This window comes from Juglans regia, chromosome 13, assembly GCF_001411555.2.
Source record: "Juglans regia cultivar Chandler chromosome 13, Walnut 2.0, whole genome shotgun sequence".
Classification (NCBI taxonomy): domain Eukaryota; kingdom Viridiplantae; phylum Streptophyta; class Magnoliopsida; order Fagales; family Juglandaceae; genus Juglans; species Juglans regia.
Genome location: NC_049913.1, coordinates 31,985,408 through 32,002,831, shown reverse-complemented (window position 1 = coordinate 32,002,831; position 17,424 = coordinate 31,985,408). Strand labels below are relative to the sequence as shown.

Below are 17,424 nucleotides of genomic sequence, written 5' to 3'. Positions count from 1 at the left end.
AATGACGTGATTTAATATAATTTATCAGATTATAAAATTATTTTTATTATTAAATAGATTTAACAAAAAATATAAAACTACGTTAATTTATAAGATTATTTTTATATAATTACTTTGTAAAAGCAGTGGTAGTTTTTTTTATTTTTTAAGAAATCTATATTTGGAAAGAAAAATTTTTCTCATCAGTTATTATTTATCATTTCACATCTTATATAAAATATTCTCATATCTTATAAAAAATATCTTCATAATTTATAAAAAAAATTATAAATATAAAACGTAAAAATAAATGGTAATTGATCCATAAAACTATTTTGGATGTATTGGAAATAATTCGAGCACAAGGACAAAAATGGAAGAAAGGTCGCTTTAATTCACAATTAGAAACCCTGTCCCTCACCCTGTCCCTCTCTTCCTCTTACGAAAGAGAACAGAAATTCAAAAAAATTTGAAAGCTGAGTAGAGAGAGAGAGAGAGAGCGAGAGAGAGATGGCAGCGAGGTCAGAGAACATGAAGGGATTCTACAGACAGAGGAAGCAGAGCGGCGTCATGAAGAAGCCTCTTCATCCTTCTTCTTCAAGCAACAAATCGCCCAAACACTCTGCGACCTTCGGCTCCGATGTCCCCGCTCTCCTTTCCCACGGCTCCCCTGATCTCAAAGGTCTTCTATCTCCCTCTCTCTTGATTATAGTGGTTGGGCTTTATTTAGATTGTCGTGTATTGTTTTATGCCCTGTTTGTTAGGGTTTTGTCAAATACAATTTCGGTTTTTTGTTCTAGGATTATTTTATGTAATCAAGACTCGGAAGTTTTCAAAACGTGGTTTTGTTGTTTTTCTTTTTCAATGTGCGTTTTGTTTTGGTGTGATAGATGAGTATGATGAGAGTGAGGAGGTGTTGCGGCAATTCGACTTGAACATGGCGTACGGACCTTGCCTCGGGATGACCAGACAGGCTCGGTGGGAGCGTGCTCGTCGTCTGGGTTTGAACCCTCCCGACGAAATCGAGCGCCTTTTGAAGGCTGGTAAAGTTGAGCCCCAGTGCTTGTGGGATGGCCGTGTTTAGAAAATCTCGTGCCGCTCTTTATGGTATTAAGAATGCTATGTACTGACGGAGAAGTTTGTGCTTTTAGCTAAGTGCGTGTTCAGCCTCTGGCTGTAATGAACCGTACCGTTTTAGATGATGTTTGTATCTACTCATCCAAAGTTGGTTAATAGGTATATGATTATGGGTCTTTCTGACTTTCTTTCACAAATTATGTGCTGCATTGCGTGACTGAGAGTTATCAGCAAAGCATAAGGATAGTTGACTCAGGTTTTGGGGATTCTAACTTTGGAACATGCCTATGCTTTGCTTGTCTCAAACATGTAAGTGAATATTAACCAAATTAAAGATGGTTTTGGCTGTCAAAGACTATAGCTTATGGTGTTTTGGTTAATTTGCAAGTCTTTCTAGTTCTGGGCCTCTGGCCAAAGATTCATAATGTTATGGATATGTTAATTTCTTTTAAATGATGTAAACTATTGAACCTTTTTTTAATGGTTAGCATCTAGGTTGCTTGTTGATACTAGGAGAATAATAGATTTTGACATTGAAGGTATCGTGATCTGCTCTATAATCTTTGTGAAAAGGCAATGATGAAGTCCATCTTGTACTCCAAAACATGGTTTATGAATAGTAGTAAGATAGTTTGAGAAAAAAAGAGAGAAAATGTTGAATAAAAAATATTATAAAACTAAAATATTGTTAGAATATAGTTTTTTAATATTATTTTTGTTTAGAGATTTGAAAAAATTAAATTGTATTTTATTTTTTGTCTGAAAGTTTGTAAAAGTTGTAATGATTAGTTTAAAAAAATTGTAATGATTAGTTTAAAAGTATTTGTATTTGAGTGATGTTTGTGAATGAGATGAAAATTTTGAGATGAAAACTTTTTCCAAACAAGCCCTAGTAATTCCTCTGTCTTGCGATAATTAATTTTCTTTACCTGTGTTTAATGTCGAATTTGTTTTGTCAATATGTGGTTTGAGAAGATTCATTCTATCATATTGAGGTTTCTTCCTTCCATATTTTGTTTGAACATTATGATCATGCTCATTAGATGTGAGCATGTATTGTAACATGCACAAGATTGCTAACTTATTTAGTTTTGCTCTCCAATTCCTGCACTTAAATACACAGAAGATTTCGATGATATAACATCCGTTGTTATGCCATGGACTAACTATTATGATGGACTTCTTTCAGCCGCACCCACTAATTTCATACTTCTCTGAAACAAACGAATAGCCCGAATCATTCATTGTCTGGAAACAATATAACAAAGTTACCTTTAAAAATTAATACACTAATCGTTACAATAAAATGTAGAATTCTAATGTTGAACATATTGCTTGACACGATTATTTGCTAATTGAAATATAAATGTATTAAGAACTAAAATATATCTATATTAAGAAGTGTCACAAGGTTACTGCGTTTTAGTCCTGGATTTGGATTTCACATCATCAGGTATATGCGATGACCCATAAAGTGGTAAAATCGTGCATAATGCCTGTATTAGGAGGGCAAGCGGAAACCCTGAAAAGTTATCTTCTGTAACACCAACATATGATGCAAGTGCAACACCAAGATATCCACTCACTATGAATGCAAGGGCTATTGCAGACATAACAAATGCCATTAAAGATCCTTCGCACCCTGGCGGGCAGAACTTCGCTATCAGAACGCTAAATGGCAGAATCTTGAAAAAGAAGAGAACCTCCAATAAGCCTGAGAAAATCACAACATATAGAGAGTCTGGCATACCCATCTTTCTGTAGAACCCCTTCACAAACAACACATCCGATAACATAAATATGGACATCAATATCTGAATGGCCGAAATCAGTTTCCTTGGTGAGACCGACTTCAATTGATGATTGTAAATGATGCTCCATAACAGCATTGCTGCCTGACCAAACACCTTAGATAGACCCAACACTGATGAGTCCATCTTCAGATATTCTGTCTGGTAAAAGAACATGGTGCCTGTTAGTGCTGGAATTATGGCATAAGATGATGCAAACCATGTTATTGAGTAAGCAATCTCGGGTTTTGTTAATGCATCTGAGAGCTGTGAAAGTTGTTTTCTAATCCCCACATCAGCCTTGATCTTGGGAAGGTTAAGAGAGCTTTCATGAATGTTAATGGTGATGAAAAACTGTACAGCAAGGAGCAGGCCGAAAAAAATGAACATAGTTTGGGGGGAGAACCGATCAATTACAGTACCACCCAGGAGGTTTCCAAGGACCCCACCAGCAGCGGATGCCATCCAAACAAATGATTGTAGCTCTCCTGAGGAAGATGGTGAAGAACTTTTGGAAGAGGAAGTTGGTTGTTTTCCTACCTCTGCAACAATGGCATCATTTGCAACCTCAGCTATTGAGGCACCAAGGTTACTAAGGAGGAGATATAGGGTGACAGTGAAGATTGAGACGCTTGATGGTGATAGGACTGCTATAGTTAGCCATGAAACTGCTTGTAAGAAAGCTGCACCAACAAAGTCGCTGAACTAATTAGAAAAACAAATAAAATTATATTGCATGAGGAAGGCAACATTAGGGATATTAAAAGTAAAACACACCAGCCGCACCCACACATCAAGGGCATTCTTCTCAAACTCATTAGTTCAGAATTATAAGTAATCACATTACTAATCAGACCTACCTTTTACAAGCACAAGCAAATCAGTACATGATAAACTTTAGATAATCACTTTTCAAGGTCTATCTCCAGAATAAACCCCTTTCTCTCAGAATCAAACTTCTAGCTGTCAATCAAATTCATGAAGATAACAATACAGTTCCAAAACACACCAGCATTTGCTCCATGAGAGATGTCTTATTTCCTCTTGAAAAGAAAGGTGACTGAGAGATCAATCCCAAAATAGCTTTTGAGTGAATCAGAAATTGACTGAAAGAGATCTATAGATTGACCAAATTCTCATCCTCCTTTGAAAAGAAAGGTGATTGACCACCTAATCCAAAAATAACTTCTGAGTGAGAACTTGCCCAAGTTTCTAGCTACTTTGTTAAGTCGGTAACCACGAAACCTAGAAGAGGAGGTAGCATTATTAAACATAAAATTAGAGTTTTTGGAACAGGCTAAACCATCTCTAAGAGATCGGGTAGGAACATCTGAATAATGCACATATGTATTGGGTGACCATGATGCAAGGAAGGTGTTGCTCATGATCTGAAAGTGAATACCTGTGAAATTTAATTCAATGTCAAAATCATGAACTACAAAATGTTTACAAAGTCACCACTGTGTATCATGGAGTGGTTTGGGCAAATTTTTGCTTTCATATTTTAAGAACAAAAAATGACTAGTTTTAAAAACTAATGAACAACACTGAAATTAAAAGTGGAACTAAAATCATCACTAAACAGGTTTAAGCTGCCAGAATCAACTTTATCATGGTTCTTGGTTCACAGACACGGTTTAATTTTAGCCCATGCTTTGTGTTTTCGAAGCTCTTAACACAATGAGGTATGATTGACCATCTTATCGTGAGGAAAATGCAGAGGCATTTAACACCAAATCAAAGATTTGGTTCATCACCAATCATATGGCATCCGAACAGAGATCTTCGGGTTAGCAACTAGAAAACCCAAGCATCAGTAGAAACTAACACTTCAAGTGGTAGATCAAAATTATTCCATTTACGGAGCACTAGGGCACAAGTAAATCGGCTAGGTCTACTGTGCTACGTTATCTAAGTACGAAAAAATGATGAGAAAAAGAGAGAAGAATCTGCTTTCCATAAAGAATGGAATTATAAAAAGATTTCAGGAATTGCATCTCCGCCACTTTCGCTTTTTCTCGGTGAAGAAAATACAAACCTTTAATCCAAATTAGCATAATAATTTCCATTTTCTTCAAAAACTGCAACAATTCTTAAGTTGAAACTGAACTCTAATAGTCATGTCAGAATTCAGAAAACAAAAGAACTTTAATTTCCACTAATGGAAATGGGATCATCCTCAATTCTCAAAGATCGAAATTTTGAAATCAGAAGGCAAAAAGCGGTCATTTTCATTTTTCATTACCTCCAATAGCGATGTAGGGAATGCGATGCTGGTCGGAAATGTAGACGGCGTCAGAAATGAGGCCGTAGAGGGGCTTGGCGACCATGGGAAGGTTGGCGGAGTTCTGGAGGAGCTGAAGCGTGGAGGGGTCCACATTGAGGCCGTCCTTGAGAAAGAAGTTCACCGCCATCCAAGGAAAGCACCTAAAGCCCTGCACCCAGAACCCAAGCCCCAGCAGCTTCCGGACCGGGTTTGGGTCTCCACTCTCCGACGACACCATTTTGGCGAGACCCCGATTTGCTTCCCGTACTCTTTCCTCCGACCAGTGAGAGTCTGTACTTTCGAAAACCGAAAAAAATGGGGGATTTTTTGTGTTTGCGCAGGGAAGTTTTTATTTTATTTTTATGTACAAGGATACGGTAGCTGTCGTGTGTTGGCGGTGTTATCAAATGACACGTGCCGGGGGTGAGGTGTCCATTTTCTTTGTCTTCTTTTGAATCTTTCCAGTATCAATGGCATGCAGAATATTCTTCCCTTTGTGGAGGATGTTTACTTTCAAAAGAGTTTTATCCTACAATCTCCACCACACATCATATTTTATATTTTTTAAAAAGTTTTAAATTTTTAATATTTTTTTTAAATTTTTTTTAAATTTATTCTTTTTAAATTATTTCAAATTTTCTATTCATTATTCATATAATAAATATTTGATAAAAAAAATAATAATAAAAATTAAAAAAAATTTGAAATATAGAGTATTAAGAAGTTGTGAAGATTTATTCCTTTCAAAATATGATCCTCCGTTTGAATTGCGATGAGATGGATTAAAAAAATTTTAAATTAATTAAATAAAATATTATTAAAATATTATTTTTTTAATACTATTATTATTTAAAAATTTTAAAAAATTAAATTGTTTATTATATTTTATATTAAGATTTAAAAAAATTATAATAATGAGATGAATTGATATCACTTTTCAATCTAAACGAGACCTTCTAATGCTATTTTGTTTTCTCTTAAATTTTATAATTTTAAAGAAAATAAAATTTACAATATTAATTATGTTAATATGTAGCATTTTAAATATAAGAGTTATTTAAAATATATTATATAACATATATGATCGAGGATTCAAGAATGATAAAGTCTAAAGTGAAAATGAAATTTTTTAATTTTTTTTTTATCACCAACCCTATATCTTGCATAAACTTGATGTTGGATTAGATCAAGTGATTGGACAAGATTTGAAGAATTATATATAATTCATTATGATAAAGTTTGGGTTAGATGATCAATTTGATTAGGCATGCTTGATAAATAAATCAATTGTGTTAACCTCGCATAATTAGATTATATTTTTGTTATTAAAAATAATTAAAAATTAAACCTATAAGACCAATTTAAGAATTATTTTTAAGAATTAATGATGAAGCCTTGTGAGGAGGCTTTATCGTATTATTTGCTGGAATGTGATTTTATTTTTTACACTTTTTATTTATATGAATTTTATTGGATTTAGTGGGATATTTAGATATCGAGTATAGAACCGCTTTGGAGCGGTACCTACCGTTTATGTGGGAAACCAGCATCAAATGACAAACTGAAACCTCGTTAATATAGTAAAACTTTACATGAGGACCACCCCATCAGAATTTTTTCCAAAAATTCTTAAACATTTTTTTCCCCAGCATTTCACCTCACCATGCCACACATTCCCACAAGGGCACACCCAGACGCTGCACCAGCCCGACGCAGCCCCCGCCAGCCACACGTTCCCACACGGCCACACCCACACGTTGCCTCCACCAGCCCGATGCAGCCACCACGAACCACACGTTCCCACACGGCCACACCCAAACGTTGCCGCCAGCCACCAGCCCAACTCAGTCAGCCACCAACCACCACCGTCGTCCTCCATGGTTTGCTTTTACAGCCCCTTTTTCTGTCTGTCCGATTATAGTTGTTGTTGGGGACACTATTTTTCATTACAGTTTACACTGCATTGCATGAAAGACAAATGAAATTAGAGAACATTGAAAAAAATGTGCACTGCCAGTGTAGTTTCTGGTTAATGAAGATAAGAGAAAAGGAAAGCTTTGCATCGATGGATTCTGCGAGAGAGACAAACGAGCATGAGGGAGAGAATAGCTTCTGTGTTTTAGAAGAGAGAGACACGAGAGAGAGAGAGAGAGAGAGAGAGATGAGGTTCGGTGCAGTGTGTTTTCGAAAAGAGAGAGACGAGAGAGAGATGAGGTTCGGTGTGGTGCACGACCATTCCTTCAGTAATGGGTGGGCTACGTAGCTTTATTATATTGGAGGTTGTTCTCAAGCCTATTTCAAATGTACCGATGAGAAGGTTTTTTCTATTGAGTAATGTTGTACGTCACACTTCTATCTCATTTTTATCCCACTATGTAAGATATGACATATTTATCACTATTTGATGATCTAAGTGTGACACATCTTACATAGTGGAATGAAAGTTGGATGGTAGTATGGTATATAAAATTTTCCTTATATATTTGCTTTGAAGTTGGACTATGTTTATTAGTTATAGCTATAGAAATCAATTATCAAATTTACTTTATCATGAATTTGATTGGAAATATGTATAATTGACATAGTTTATGCTTATAAGATATAAGATGGTGTTAATTAGATTGGTAAAAATGGGTAGTATTCAAATCAATTTAATAATATTAATGTATTAAATGAGTTAAATTCAAGAATAAGTTAAATTTCTCATGAATATATAAACACAATCATGAGCTTCTTACACTTGAAGTATGAATATGCTTCGCGTATAGAGACCGTTAATACCTTCCCAAAGGAATTTAATCGATACAATAGGAGGTTTGGATAGTGAGTTAAGATGAGGTAAGTTGAGATAAAAGTTAAAAGTTAAATAAAATATTGTTAGAATATTATTTTTTAATATTATTATTTTAAAATTTGAAAAGTTAAATTATTTATTATATTTTATGTGAGAATTTAAAAATTTATAATAATTAGATTAAATAAATTGAGACAAGTTGGGGAGACTTTTATATCCAAACCAGACCTTAATGAATGGAAGTACTAACAAAAAAACATATTGTCTATTCATACTGGTAAAGAGTTAAAAGTTATTTGGACAACAAAAGTAGAAAGCTTCTTGGCCAAGGAGGCACCCAAAATTGTAGTACAATGTTACTTTTCATTTTAAACATTGTCATCTCCAATCACACTTGTTGACGTGGCACATTTCGAGTGGCTTATTCTATGATCTATTTAAATGACAATTAGTTAGTTGTGTTTGGATGTTGAAATGAGTTGAGTTGAGATGATAAAATATTGTTAGAATATTATTTTTTAATATTATTATTATTTTGAGATTTAAAAAAATTGAATTGTTTATTATATTTTGTGTTAGGATTTAAAAAAGTTATAATGATGAATTGAGATGAATTGAGAGGAGTTAAGTAACCAAACGAAGCCTTATTAATGCGAGACATTATCAAGTATGATTGGAGATAACAGCAATCTTAGATGAAGAAGATCGTTACTCAAGATAAGGGAATAATCCGGATTTTGTATATGCAATATTCTCATAATTTCCACATACTTCTCCCACAGGGGAATTTCTCTTTTCAATTTTTTTTTATAAAGAAAACAAAAGAACTTTAGCGAAAGTTAAAGAAAAGAGTTATAGGAACATGATTGATGATTCCCATAACGTTGTACTCGGGTGGGTTTTTTTTTTTTTTTATATATATATATTTTTATCTATTTCATTTAGAGCAATAAAAAGCTTACTATGACAACAACATTCATCACTTTCTATCGTCAAGAGAACATTAATAGATGCTCTTTAAACCAAAAGGCACTTCCTCTCCCTTGCAAGAATGGTATCAAAGGTGAGATGGTGGATTCAAAGCTGCATACCTACAAAAAAAGAAAAGAAAAATTGCAGTGTCTAGAACAACCAAGATGGGTAAAGAACATTTCTTTATTTTTTTTTCTTTTTTCTAATCACTGTAAGGAGCAATTAATCATGTAACAACAATCCGGCCACACTTTTCTCGGACGATCCTTTGGAGTTTCAATATGAAATTCTCATAAATAAGAACAGATCGGCATGAAAATTCATAGACTAAACCAGTTCAAATGCATTAATGTATTGTAAAATGGCTTACTTGCTGCATTAAGAGCAAAAGTTTTATATTATTATACAAATTATCATCTTATACACACTTTGGGAACATTATAAATATATTAATTAAGATAAATTATAAATAAATTAATAATATATAATTAAGTATATAAAATATAACTAATATGTAATATATAATACATACATATATAACACATTACGAGCTTCGAAACGAGCTCAAATGAGTCAAGTCGAACTTATATGAGCTTTATTCACAAGCTTAAATCGAGTCGAATTTATACGAGTTTTGCTCGTTCAATATTCGAATCTATATTAATGTTTACAAACATCTCATTTATTAAATGAATCAAACTCAAACTTATCAGTATACATGAGTTGAGCTCGAGCTGTTCATGAGATTCTATGTTCATTTGCAGTGCTATAGGGCAGCTAATAAAGCAGCTTATTACTTGGTAAAGACGTTATGCATGAGGATATTGCAGTTGGTAAAGATGGTAAAGCGCACTGGTATTAGCTAAATGTCGATGCATCTCCAAAATTTGGCTAAATATCAATAAAATGATCTATATTAAAGTAGTCAAAATAAGGAAGCTCTGCATATGAGCTACAGTATCACTAAAATTTCTTTCAAATTTAGAGATGCACTGTTTATCTTCAAATAAAAATATTTTATTCTAAAAGTAGATACTAATTGCATATACAAGTAGGAGGTTAGCTAAGTTTAACAAGTTTCGGGTCCTTCTCTTTCTCTCTAGAGACTGAGTGAGGTTTTTGTATCTTTGCTTGCGCAAGGGTGCAGGTCTCTTTTCGTGAGAGTTTCATAGTTTTTTGCGAGTGTTGAGTTACGTAAGTAGGGTGATAGAGGAAAAGGATTTAGCACGACAATGGGAGAACCTAAAAATGTCCTCGGAGGAAAGCGAAGTTTTCTTGGTTCCCCCTTCTGACATGAAAGATAGTTGTTTTCGTGGGAAATTATGTGTGGTTGGGGGGGGTGATGGTGGAAAAGGGGATTAACAGTGAAGCCTTTCCGGTGACAATCTCCCAAGTGTGGAGGTTGGATGAGTGGGTGAAGTTTAAGGATCTTAGGGAACTTCATTCTTTCATAGAATTCCAATTTTTGTTCGATAAGGAGAGAGTCCTTGGAGGGCATCCATGGTTTTTTTTACAGAAACCTAGTCTCTCTTCAAGAGATTGATGAATCCATACCACTGAATGTAGTGCAATTCCAATTCGAACCTTTCTGGGTGCAATTACATGGTCTGCCTCTGACAGCCATGACATAAGACATTGGAGGAAGCCTTGCCTCGTCAATTGGCCATGTGATACGTGTTGAAGCTGATTCGGATGGTATGGCATGGGGAAAGTGCATGAGGGTCAGAGTCACTGTGGATTTGTACAAACCTTTACTACGAGGTAAATGGGTGCAGTTAGATGATCAGAAGTATTTGGTCTCTTTGAAGTACGAGCATTTACAATCTTTCTGTTTTCATTATGGGATTCTATCTCATAAGGTAAAGGGATGTCAAGGGCAGAGAAGTGTACCCCTGGGTGGACATTCAAAACCCTCGCAATTTGGCCCTTGGCTAAGGGCACAACCGATGAACTCCAAGATATTTGAGACCTATAAGTATGGTGGTGTAAATGGTGCAAACCACCAGTAGAGGTGGCAGAAAGATGAGGTTCTTGGGAGTTGTGGTGATGAGACCGAAGATGGAAAAACTCCAGAGCAAGAGCAAATCAAGGAGTTTCCTAATACAAATGATATTAATTATGGTAACTTCCCTCAGCTTGAGACTTTGACAACACCACTTGTGGGTGACTTTCATGCTAGTGATATGCAGACAGATATTCATTTTTTGTATATGAAAAATTAATATATTGCATAAGCAGGAAACTATTAAAATTAATATGCAAGCAGGAGGTAAGGTTCTTGTACATGTGCAGGAGGAACATGTACATTTTTGTGCAATATACAAGCAGGAGGTTAGAAGGAACCTAACCAACTGCACATTTTTTATGTACATTTTTTCATGTACGTATTCATATTTTGTATATTAGTTTTGCGGAGACTAATATAAAAGCAGGAGAGGTAAGGTTCCAACACATTTTTAATAGATGAAAAATAATAGGTTGAGGAAAAATAATAGTTGGAAAACAAATAATTTAAGTAAAAATTAGATTATTAATTAATATATGATTAGTGTAGTTGCAAAATATGAAAAAAAAATTTAAAAAATTATTATTAAAAAATAATATTATATTATTATTTTGACTAATTCAATATGAGGTTATATCTTAATGGTTTTGGTTTTATACAAAATATGTATTTTTAGCTAAATTTTAGAAATAACTTTAATGAAACCGATGTCAATACTCTTAGATCTCGATCAACTAGTGGTTGCAAGAAGCGAGTAACCACGTTGTAGAGTGTCTTTTTTAAAAATAAAAAATAAATCTTTTTTCTGTTATAAAGAAATTAACTTATATTTAAAAAAAGGAAATTATATTGGCATGTGATGGAGTTTAATTCGACTATATATTTTCTTTTTTTATTAAGTTTAAAAAAGAAAATTTTAATGAAAACTTTCTCCTCCCAAGTTAATTTTAATGAAAACAATAAATCCAGCCAATTGTCGGAATGTGTATGAGATACCATAAGAGCCCTATATCTCAATAGTAAGACTGTTCATCCAAGTTCCGGCCCGGGAACTCGGGTTTCAAACTCAGGCCAGGCCAAAATTCGAACCAGATTAGCTCGGGTTAGATCCGAGCTGGAACCTAAAATCCGAGTTTTGGGTTGAACCCCCTTTTTTTTTTCCTTCAATTTGAATGTTTTGATGTTTCAAAAATTTTGTTACAAATAGATATGATGGGATTGCTGTATACAGATTTTTTGCATAAACCGTAGCATACGGACTTGTCAAGTGTACAAAAAGGCTGATCCAGTTTGATTATATTGGGTTTAATAAAGGGTCTATTCCACAATAGCCACTTAACACATGTTAACGTTTTAAGAATTCTAGTTTTGCTTTTCTTACGACAAGTTTTATATTTTACAAGTGAAGAGGTAGAAACAAATCACCACCCAAAGATGTAGTTTTCATAACACTAGTGTACCGGGTTGACATGAAACAAATTTTGGAAGAGTTCAATTTCTAAAAACATCAAAACATTCAAAATGAAAAAAAAAACAAAGGATATCGGGTTGTAAACTCGGGTTTCAGGCTTAGAACCCGATACCCACACCAGGTGTACCTAGGTTCTAACCCAGATTTGTTCCAGGCCGGAACCCGAAACCAGAATCTGGTTTCTCGGGTTCCAAATCCGGCCAGGAAAAAATTCAACTCGGATGAACAATTCTACTCAATAACACCTTTGTCTAAAGCTTCGAATGAGACTTCATATCCAAAATGTAGGAACGATCTGTCATTTAAAACTTGATCGAAGAACTAGCGTTTATTGAAGAAGCTATAGAGTTGATTACAAAAAGTAACAGTTTGAAAGGGTCGTTGGAATTTATCCGCTACGTTGTTGAGGAATAATCTCACATTGGTTGTGGACAAGGTCTTGGACATGTTTATAAGCAATGAACAATCCTCTCTTGTTGAACCGGTTTTATGAGATGAGTTAGGTCCGTAAATTTCTTCATGGTATCAGAGTCTGCCACAGGACAAATGGGGGCCCACACTACTTACCCCGTGACAAGGACCAGAAAAAATACTGGCCTGCACGTGAGAGAGGGTGTTGAGGAATAATCTCACATTGGTTGTGGACAAGGTCTTAGACATGTTTATAAGCAATGAGCAATCCTCTCTTATTGAACCGGTTTTATAAGATGAGTTAGGCCCATGAATTTCTTCAGGATTTACATTATATACAACAAAGAGTAGGAATCATAGGAGATACATCGATCAGTAGGAAATTGGATTTTCTAAGATTTGGAGAAGGAGATAATGGGCCCTGAGACCAGACTCTTTCTTCCCTCTCGATTCCATCAATTTCCCATCTAAAATCTGAATGATCTGAAATTCCTTTCCAATTCCGTACATCAACTAATGGGGACACCGGGAGGGAAGACCCCGGTTACTTTTTTCTCTTCATCTCTGGAAAGAGTAATGCTAGTCATGGATTAAGCGCCACACATTCCTTTAGAAAAAGAATCAGGTCCACTATTAAAAATTTAATTTTTTTCATGTGAGTCTCATATTTATTCATTTTTTTCAAAAAGAGTATGTGGCGCTTGCGCACTCTATGACTGCAAATTTCATTTCTCTTTCTTAAATAATATTACGAGAGGCGCTAGGGATTTAATGGAATTTGGATAATGATAGGCTTACTACTTCTTACTACATGTTTACTACTCCCTTTATTTTTTAAGTTTTTTTTTTTTTTTTTACTTAATGGTTAAAGAAGTGACTATTAATGAAGTTGTATATTTTTTAATTTTTTTCTTAATGATTAAAGATATTAAAAAAAAAATCAAATACACTATAAAGTAGTAAAGGAATAATAAGAAATAGTAAACCTATCATTATCCATTCAAATTATACCTTCCAATCTTCTCGTGATTCTATACCTTCTAACAAATAAAAAAGGATCCTGCCATTTATATCGAGAAAAAGGAATGATATTTACAGTTGTGGATTGTGCAAGTGTCATGCAATTTTTTTAAAAAAAGTTAGTAAATATGGGACCTACATAAAAAAAAATATTTTAATAATAAACCCCTCTTTTTTTGAAAATAATTGTGCAACATTTACGTACTCCATGACTGTATATAACATTACTCAAAAGAAATCTCAACGATGGTTATGACAATGCAAAAATATTTTTCTTAATTTTTTTAAAAATTATAATAATATTTTTAAAAAAATCACAAAAATACTTGTTTAACTATTAAACTAATAGTTCCTCTTCGAAATAGTCGTTCCATTCTTGGGGCTTTGACATCCCTTAATAAAATCCAACTACATCATCAATCTTATACTGCATACAATGAGACTCATCACATCGACAAAATTAACTCAAGTGAATGTCTAACGAAGTGATATTGTCTAAAATAAATAAGGGTAGCGCTCCCAGCAGGTCGGGTGGGTTATTTGCTTTTACACCAGCTAATCAGTAGCTGCCACACAAGGGTCTCATAAAAATCCCATTTACACCTGCATACAGGTTATTTCTCTCCCTCTCCCTTCCCCCCACCCACGTCCCAGTCTCTCTCTCTCTCTCTCTCTCTCTCTCTCTCTCTCTCTCTCTCTCTCTCTCTCTCTCTCTCTACTGAACTTTTTCTCCAAACCTCTTAGCATTTTTACTTGTAAGCATTAAATTAGCATGAAGAACTATTTTGTGGTTAAGAAACTAGAATAAGCAGAGGTTTTAATAAAACATATGGGTTCATTCATTTCTGTATTTATCATTTTTAATGTCAAAACCAGTTTTATTGTGAAAGGAATTCTTTTCTTTCCTTTTTTTTCAACCAATTTGCCATTGGAATCTATTGTGCCAGACGCCACATCTCTCTTTGGAGAAATGATATTGTTCCATAATATAGGACTAGATCTTTGCGTGGATCCAATTTGATCATGTTGTATGACAATTCAGTAACTGAATCACCAGTAAGTTAAGAAGAGAAAGGAACATGTTTGTGTTCATCATCTCATTAATTGGTACACCCGAAATTGCAATGAAGAAAGAAACCTGCAGGACAAATTCTTGCTAGTGGAGGCAAGGTCGCCTTGGGCAGAGATGGGAAAATCAAACCAGAAAACCCAAAAAACTAAAAAACCCACGATAGTGAGAAAATCAAACGACTGCTAACCCATAAATCAAACCCACGACTACTAAATCATAAATCAAGCCCACGACTACTAAGCCATAAATCAAATCCTAAAATCTAAAAGAAAGTGGCATGTGAAAAAATCAAAAATTTGCCCACGACAGTGAGAAGATATTCGCTACAATCGGTACTACGTGCGAGGGAGGGGTGGGGAAGGGAAAAGACACTACAATCGGTGAAGTTAGAGGGGTGAGGACTCATTTGAAGAATTCTTGGGAGGGAGGGGGAAGGAAGGGAAGGAAGGGGAAATATCTGAATAGGGAAGGAAGGAAGGGGGAAAAGAATTCGGGGGAGAGAAAGGGAAAGAAGAATGGTCCACGTGTGGGTGCATATGTGTCTTTCATGTACTTCCTATGTGGCAAATTCATGTTGTCTGGTGTAAAAACAAATAATCCACCTGACCGGCCTTGAGTTTTTTTCAATAAATAAATAACACTCCCAAATTCCAATGCTCCCATTGAAACTTTTGCGAGAAAACAATACTTTCTCGTCCTTTTTCATTCCTCCATAGTATCGCAGTCTCGTTTGTTTTAGCAAATGAGATGGGATAGGTTGAAATTGAAGTTAAAAATTGAATAAAATATTGTTAGAATATATTTTTTTAATATTATTTTTATTTTAGAATTTGAAAAAATTGAATTGTTTATTTTATTTTGTGTGAAAATTTAATAAAATTGTAATGATCAGATGAGAGATAAGATGAGATTAGTTGAGATGAGTTGTGAAAACAAACTAGGTTAAAGTTAAAAGTTGAGATAAGTTGCGAAAACAAACATTACGCAATTACAAAAGTCAGATTTGGATCCAACCGGCCGATAATTTCTTCCCAAGTTAGACCATTGAATTGGGCAAGGGCTATTGGCTGTGAATGGAGGCGCAACCTGGCTGTGGTCAAAGACGGCTGAGGTGATGACTGGTGCTAGGGCAGTTCCCTATTGCTGGAGGATGACTGAGTCACGTCCATTGTGGTGGCTTCGGGTTGCAGCCGAGAGAGTGGAGGTGAGGGAGCTTTTCACACGACGTTGGTGGTCAAGCAAATGTGAGGATGGTGGGGTGCGAACAGGCTGGGTTGAGGAGTAAGAGCACTCCCAATGTCTCTTGTAAAAGTAGGTTTTCTTTAAAATATAAAGAACTGCTATGAAAAAAGGACTCTATCCGATCTTGTATTTTAAAAACATTTTACATTTTGATATAGTGATCCCCTACATGTGGAGGATCTTGTTCATGGTTGTAAACTTTTTTAATTAATTTCTTTTTCCTCCTCGTCCTATTTTCCTCATTATTTCAAATTTCTTTTATTCTCATTTCAGACCCTCTATCTCTCGTTCCCAAGCTTTCTCCGTTGCTTAGTGCCAAAGACAGAACCAGAGCCTTCCATCTTCCTCGACTTCGCTCGCTGCTTCCAACGCCAATCGTCCATTTTCTTCTGCTTCAAGCTTTGCTACTATTGTTGAGGTAAACATTAGAAGTTTTTTTTTTCCTTTAGCATATATTGGTTCATGGAAAGCTATACATTGAGTTTCTTGGGCTCTCTCTCTCTCTCTCTCTCTCTCTCTCTCTCTCTCTCTCTCTCTCTCTCTCTCTCTCTCTCTATGTCTCCCATTCTTTCCAAAACGCATGAAAGTTTAAATTTTTTCTGTTTAGAATATTGGTGTAGGAGTTTGCGTGGGACTTAGCAAGTTGAGGAGGTTTTACCGTTTTTCTTCTCAATGGCTATGTCCTTGCATAGCATGTCTCATCTTTTTATTTTTATTTTTTAGAGAAGTTGGAGTTTGATCCCTGTAGTTGTTTTGAGCGAGCCACGAACAACATATATGGACTCGATTTTGTTTGGGCAAGTTATTAGGTGCCCTCATGTTGCTCCAAGTTTCTGGTTAAACCCTTCATGTTGGCTTTCGTTTATTTCACTCTAAAAAGATAAGTTATGTTTTTTCTCATAACTTAAATCACACTTTCCGAATAAAGCTAGCGATTAATCGATCTCTCCCTTTTCATCCTTTTATTTTCTAGAAACCTTTGCCCACATCTCATTTTTTAACTTGTACAAGAGTGCTCTTTTCTCTTTTTTCTTGTTTTTCCCCTTTCTTAGAATACAACCCTCTGATGGTTTGGTCAGAGGGTTGTATTGGGGTCTTGTTTTGTTTGGATTTGATTCTGTTGGTGTGGGAAAAAGCAAGGTTTTTGTTTTCATTATAGGTAAAACTCGAGGGGTGGGTTTAATGTAGAGGCTTTTGAAAATAAATCCTAGTTCTGTGTATTCAACAAGAAGATAGAGATTTTACAGTAAAGTGAGAAGCAGTTGTTGCAGTAAAATACATGTAATATAAGGGTGAATGGATGCTTAGAGCATCCGCATCGGCCT

General features: G+C 35.0%; 2 protein-coding genes across 2 annotated transcripts; one reads left to right on the top strand and one right to left on the bottom strand.

Moving 5' to 3' along the window:
• The first annotated feature begins 304 nt into the window (after window positions 1-304).
• On the top strand, window positions 305-1,436 carry LOC108996617 (DNA polymerase delta subunit 4). Its single transcript, XM_018972611.2, has 2 exons — window positions 305-661; window positions 870-1,436. The coding sequence occupies exons 1-2, from the start codon at window positions 490-492 to the stop codon at window positions 1,061-1,063; spliced, it is 366 nt and encodes a 121-aa protein (XP_018828156.1). The 5' UTR covers window positions 305-489; the 3' UTR covers window positions 1,064-1,436.
• An 835-nt stretch (window positions 1,437-2,271) lies between these two features.
• On the bottom strand, window positions 2,272-5,445 carry LOC108996616 (probable folate-biopterin transporter 7). The gene is made up of 2 exons (XM_018972610.2): window positions 5,092-5,445; window positions 2,272-3,529 (listed from the first exon to the last, which is right to left on the bottom strand). Exons 1-2 carry the CDS (start codon window positions 5,348-5,350, stop codon window positions 2,469-2,471), a joined length of 1,320 nt encoding a protein of 439 aa, XP_018828155.1. The 5' UTR covers window positions 5,351-5,445; the 3' UTR covers window positions 2,272-2,468.
• Window positions 5,446-17,424: the final 11,979 nt, after the last annotated feature.

Coding starts and splice junctions, on each gene's coding strand:
- LOC108996617 (XM_018972611.2), top strand. CDS start 490: ATGGCAGCGAGGTCAGAGAACATGAAGGGATTCTACAGACAGAGGAAG. Junction 662..869: donor CGGCTCCCCTGATCTCAAAG/GTCTTCTATCTC, acceptor TTGGTGTGATAG/ATGAGTATGATGAGAGTGAG.
- LOC108996616 (XM_018972610.2), bottom strand. CDS start 5,350: ATGGTGTCGTCGGAGAGTGGAGACCCAAACCCGGTCCGGAAGCTGCTG. Junction 3,530..5,091: donor TCCCTACATCGCTATTGGAG/GTAATGAAAAAT, acceptor TTGTTGGTGCAG/CTTTCTTACAAGCAGTTTCA.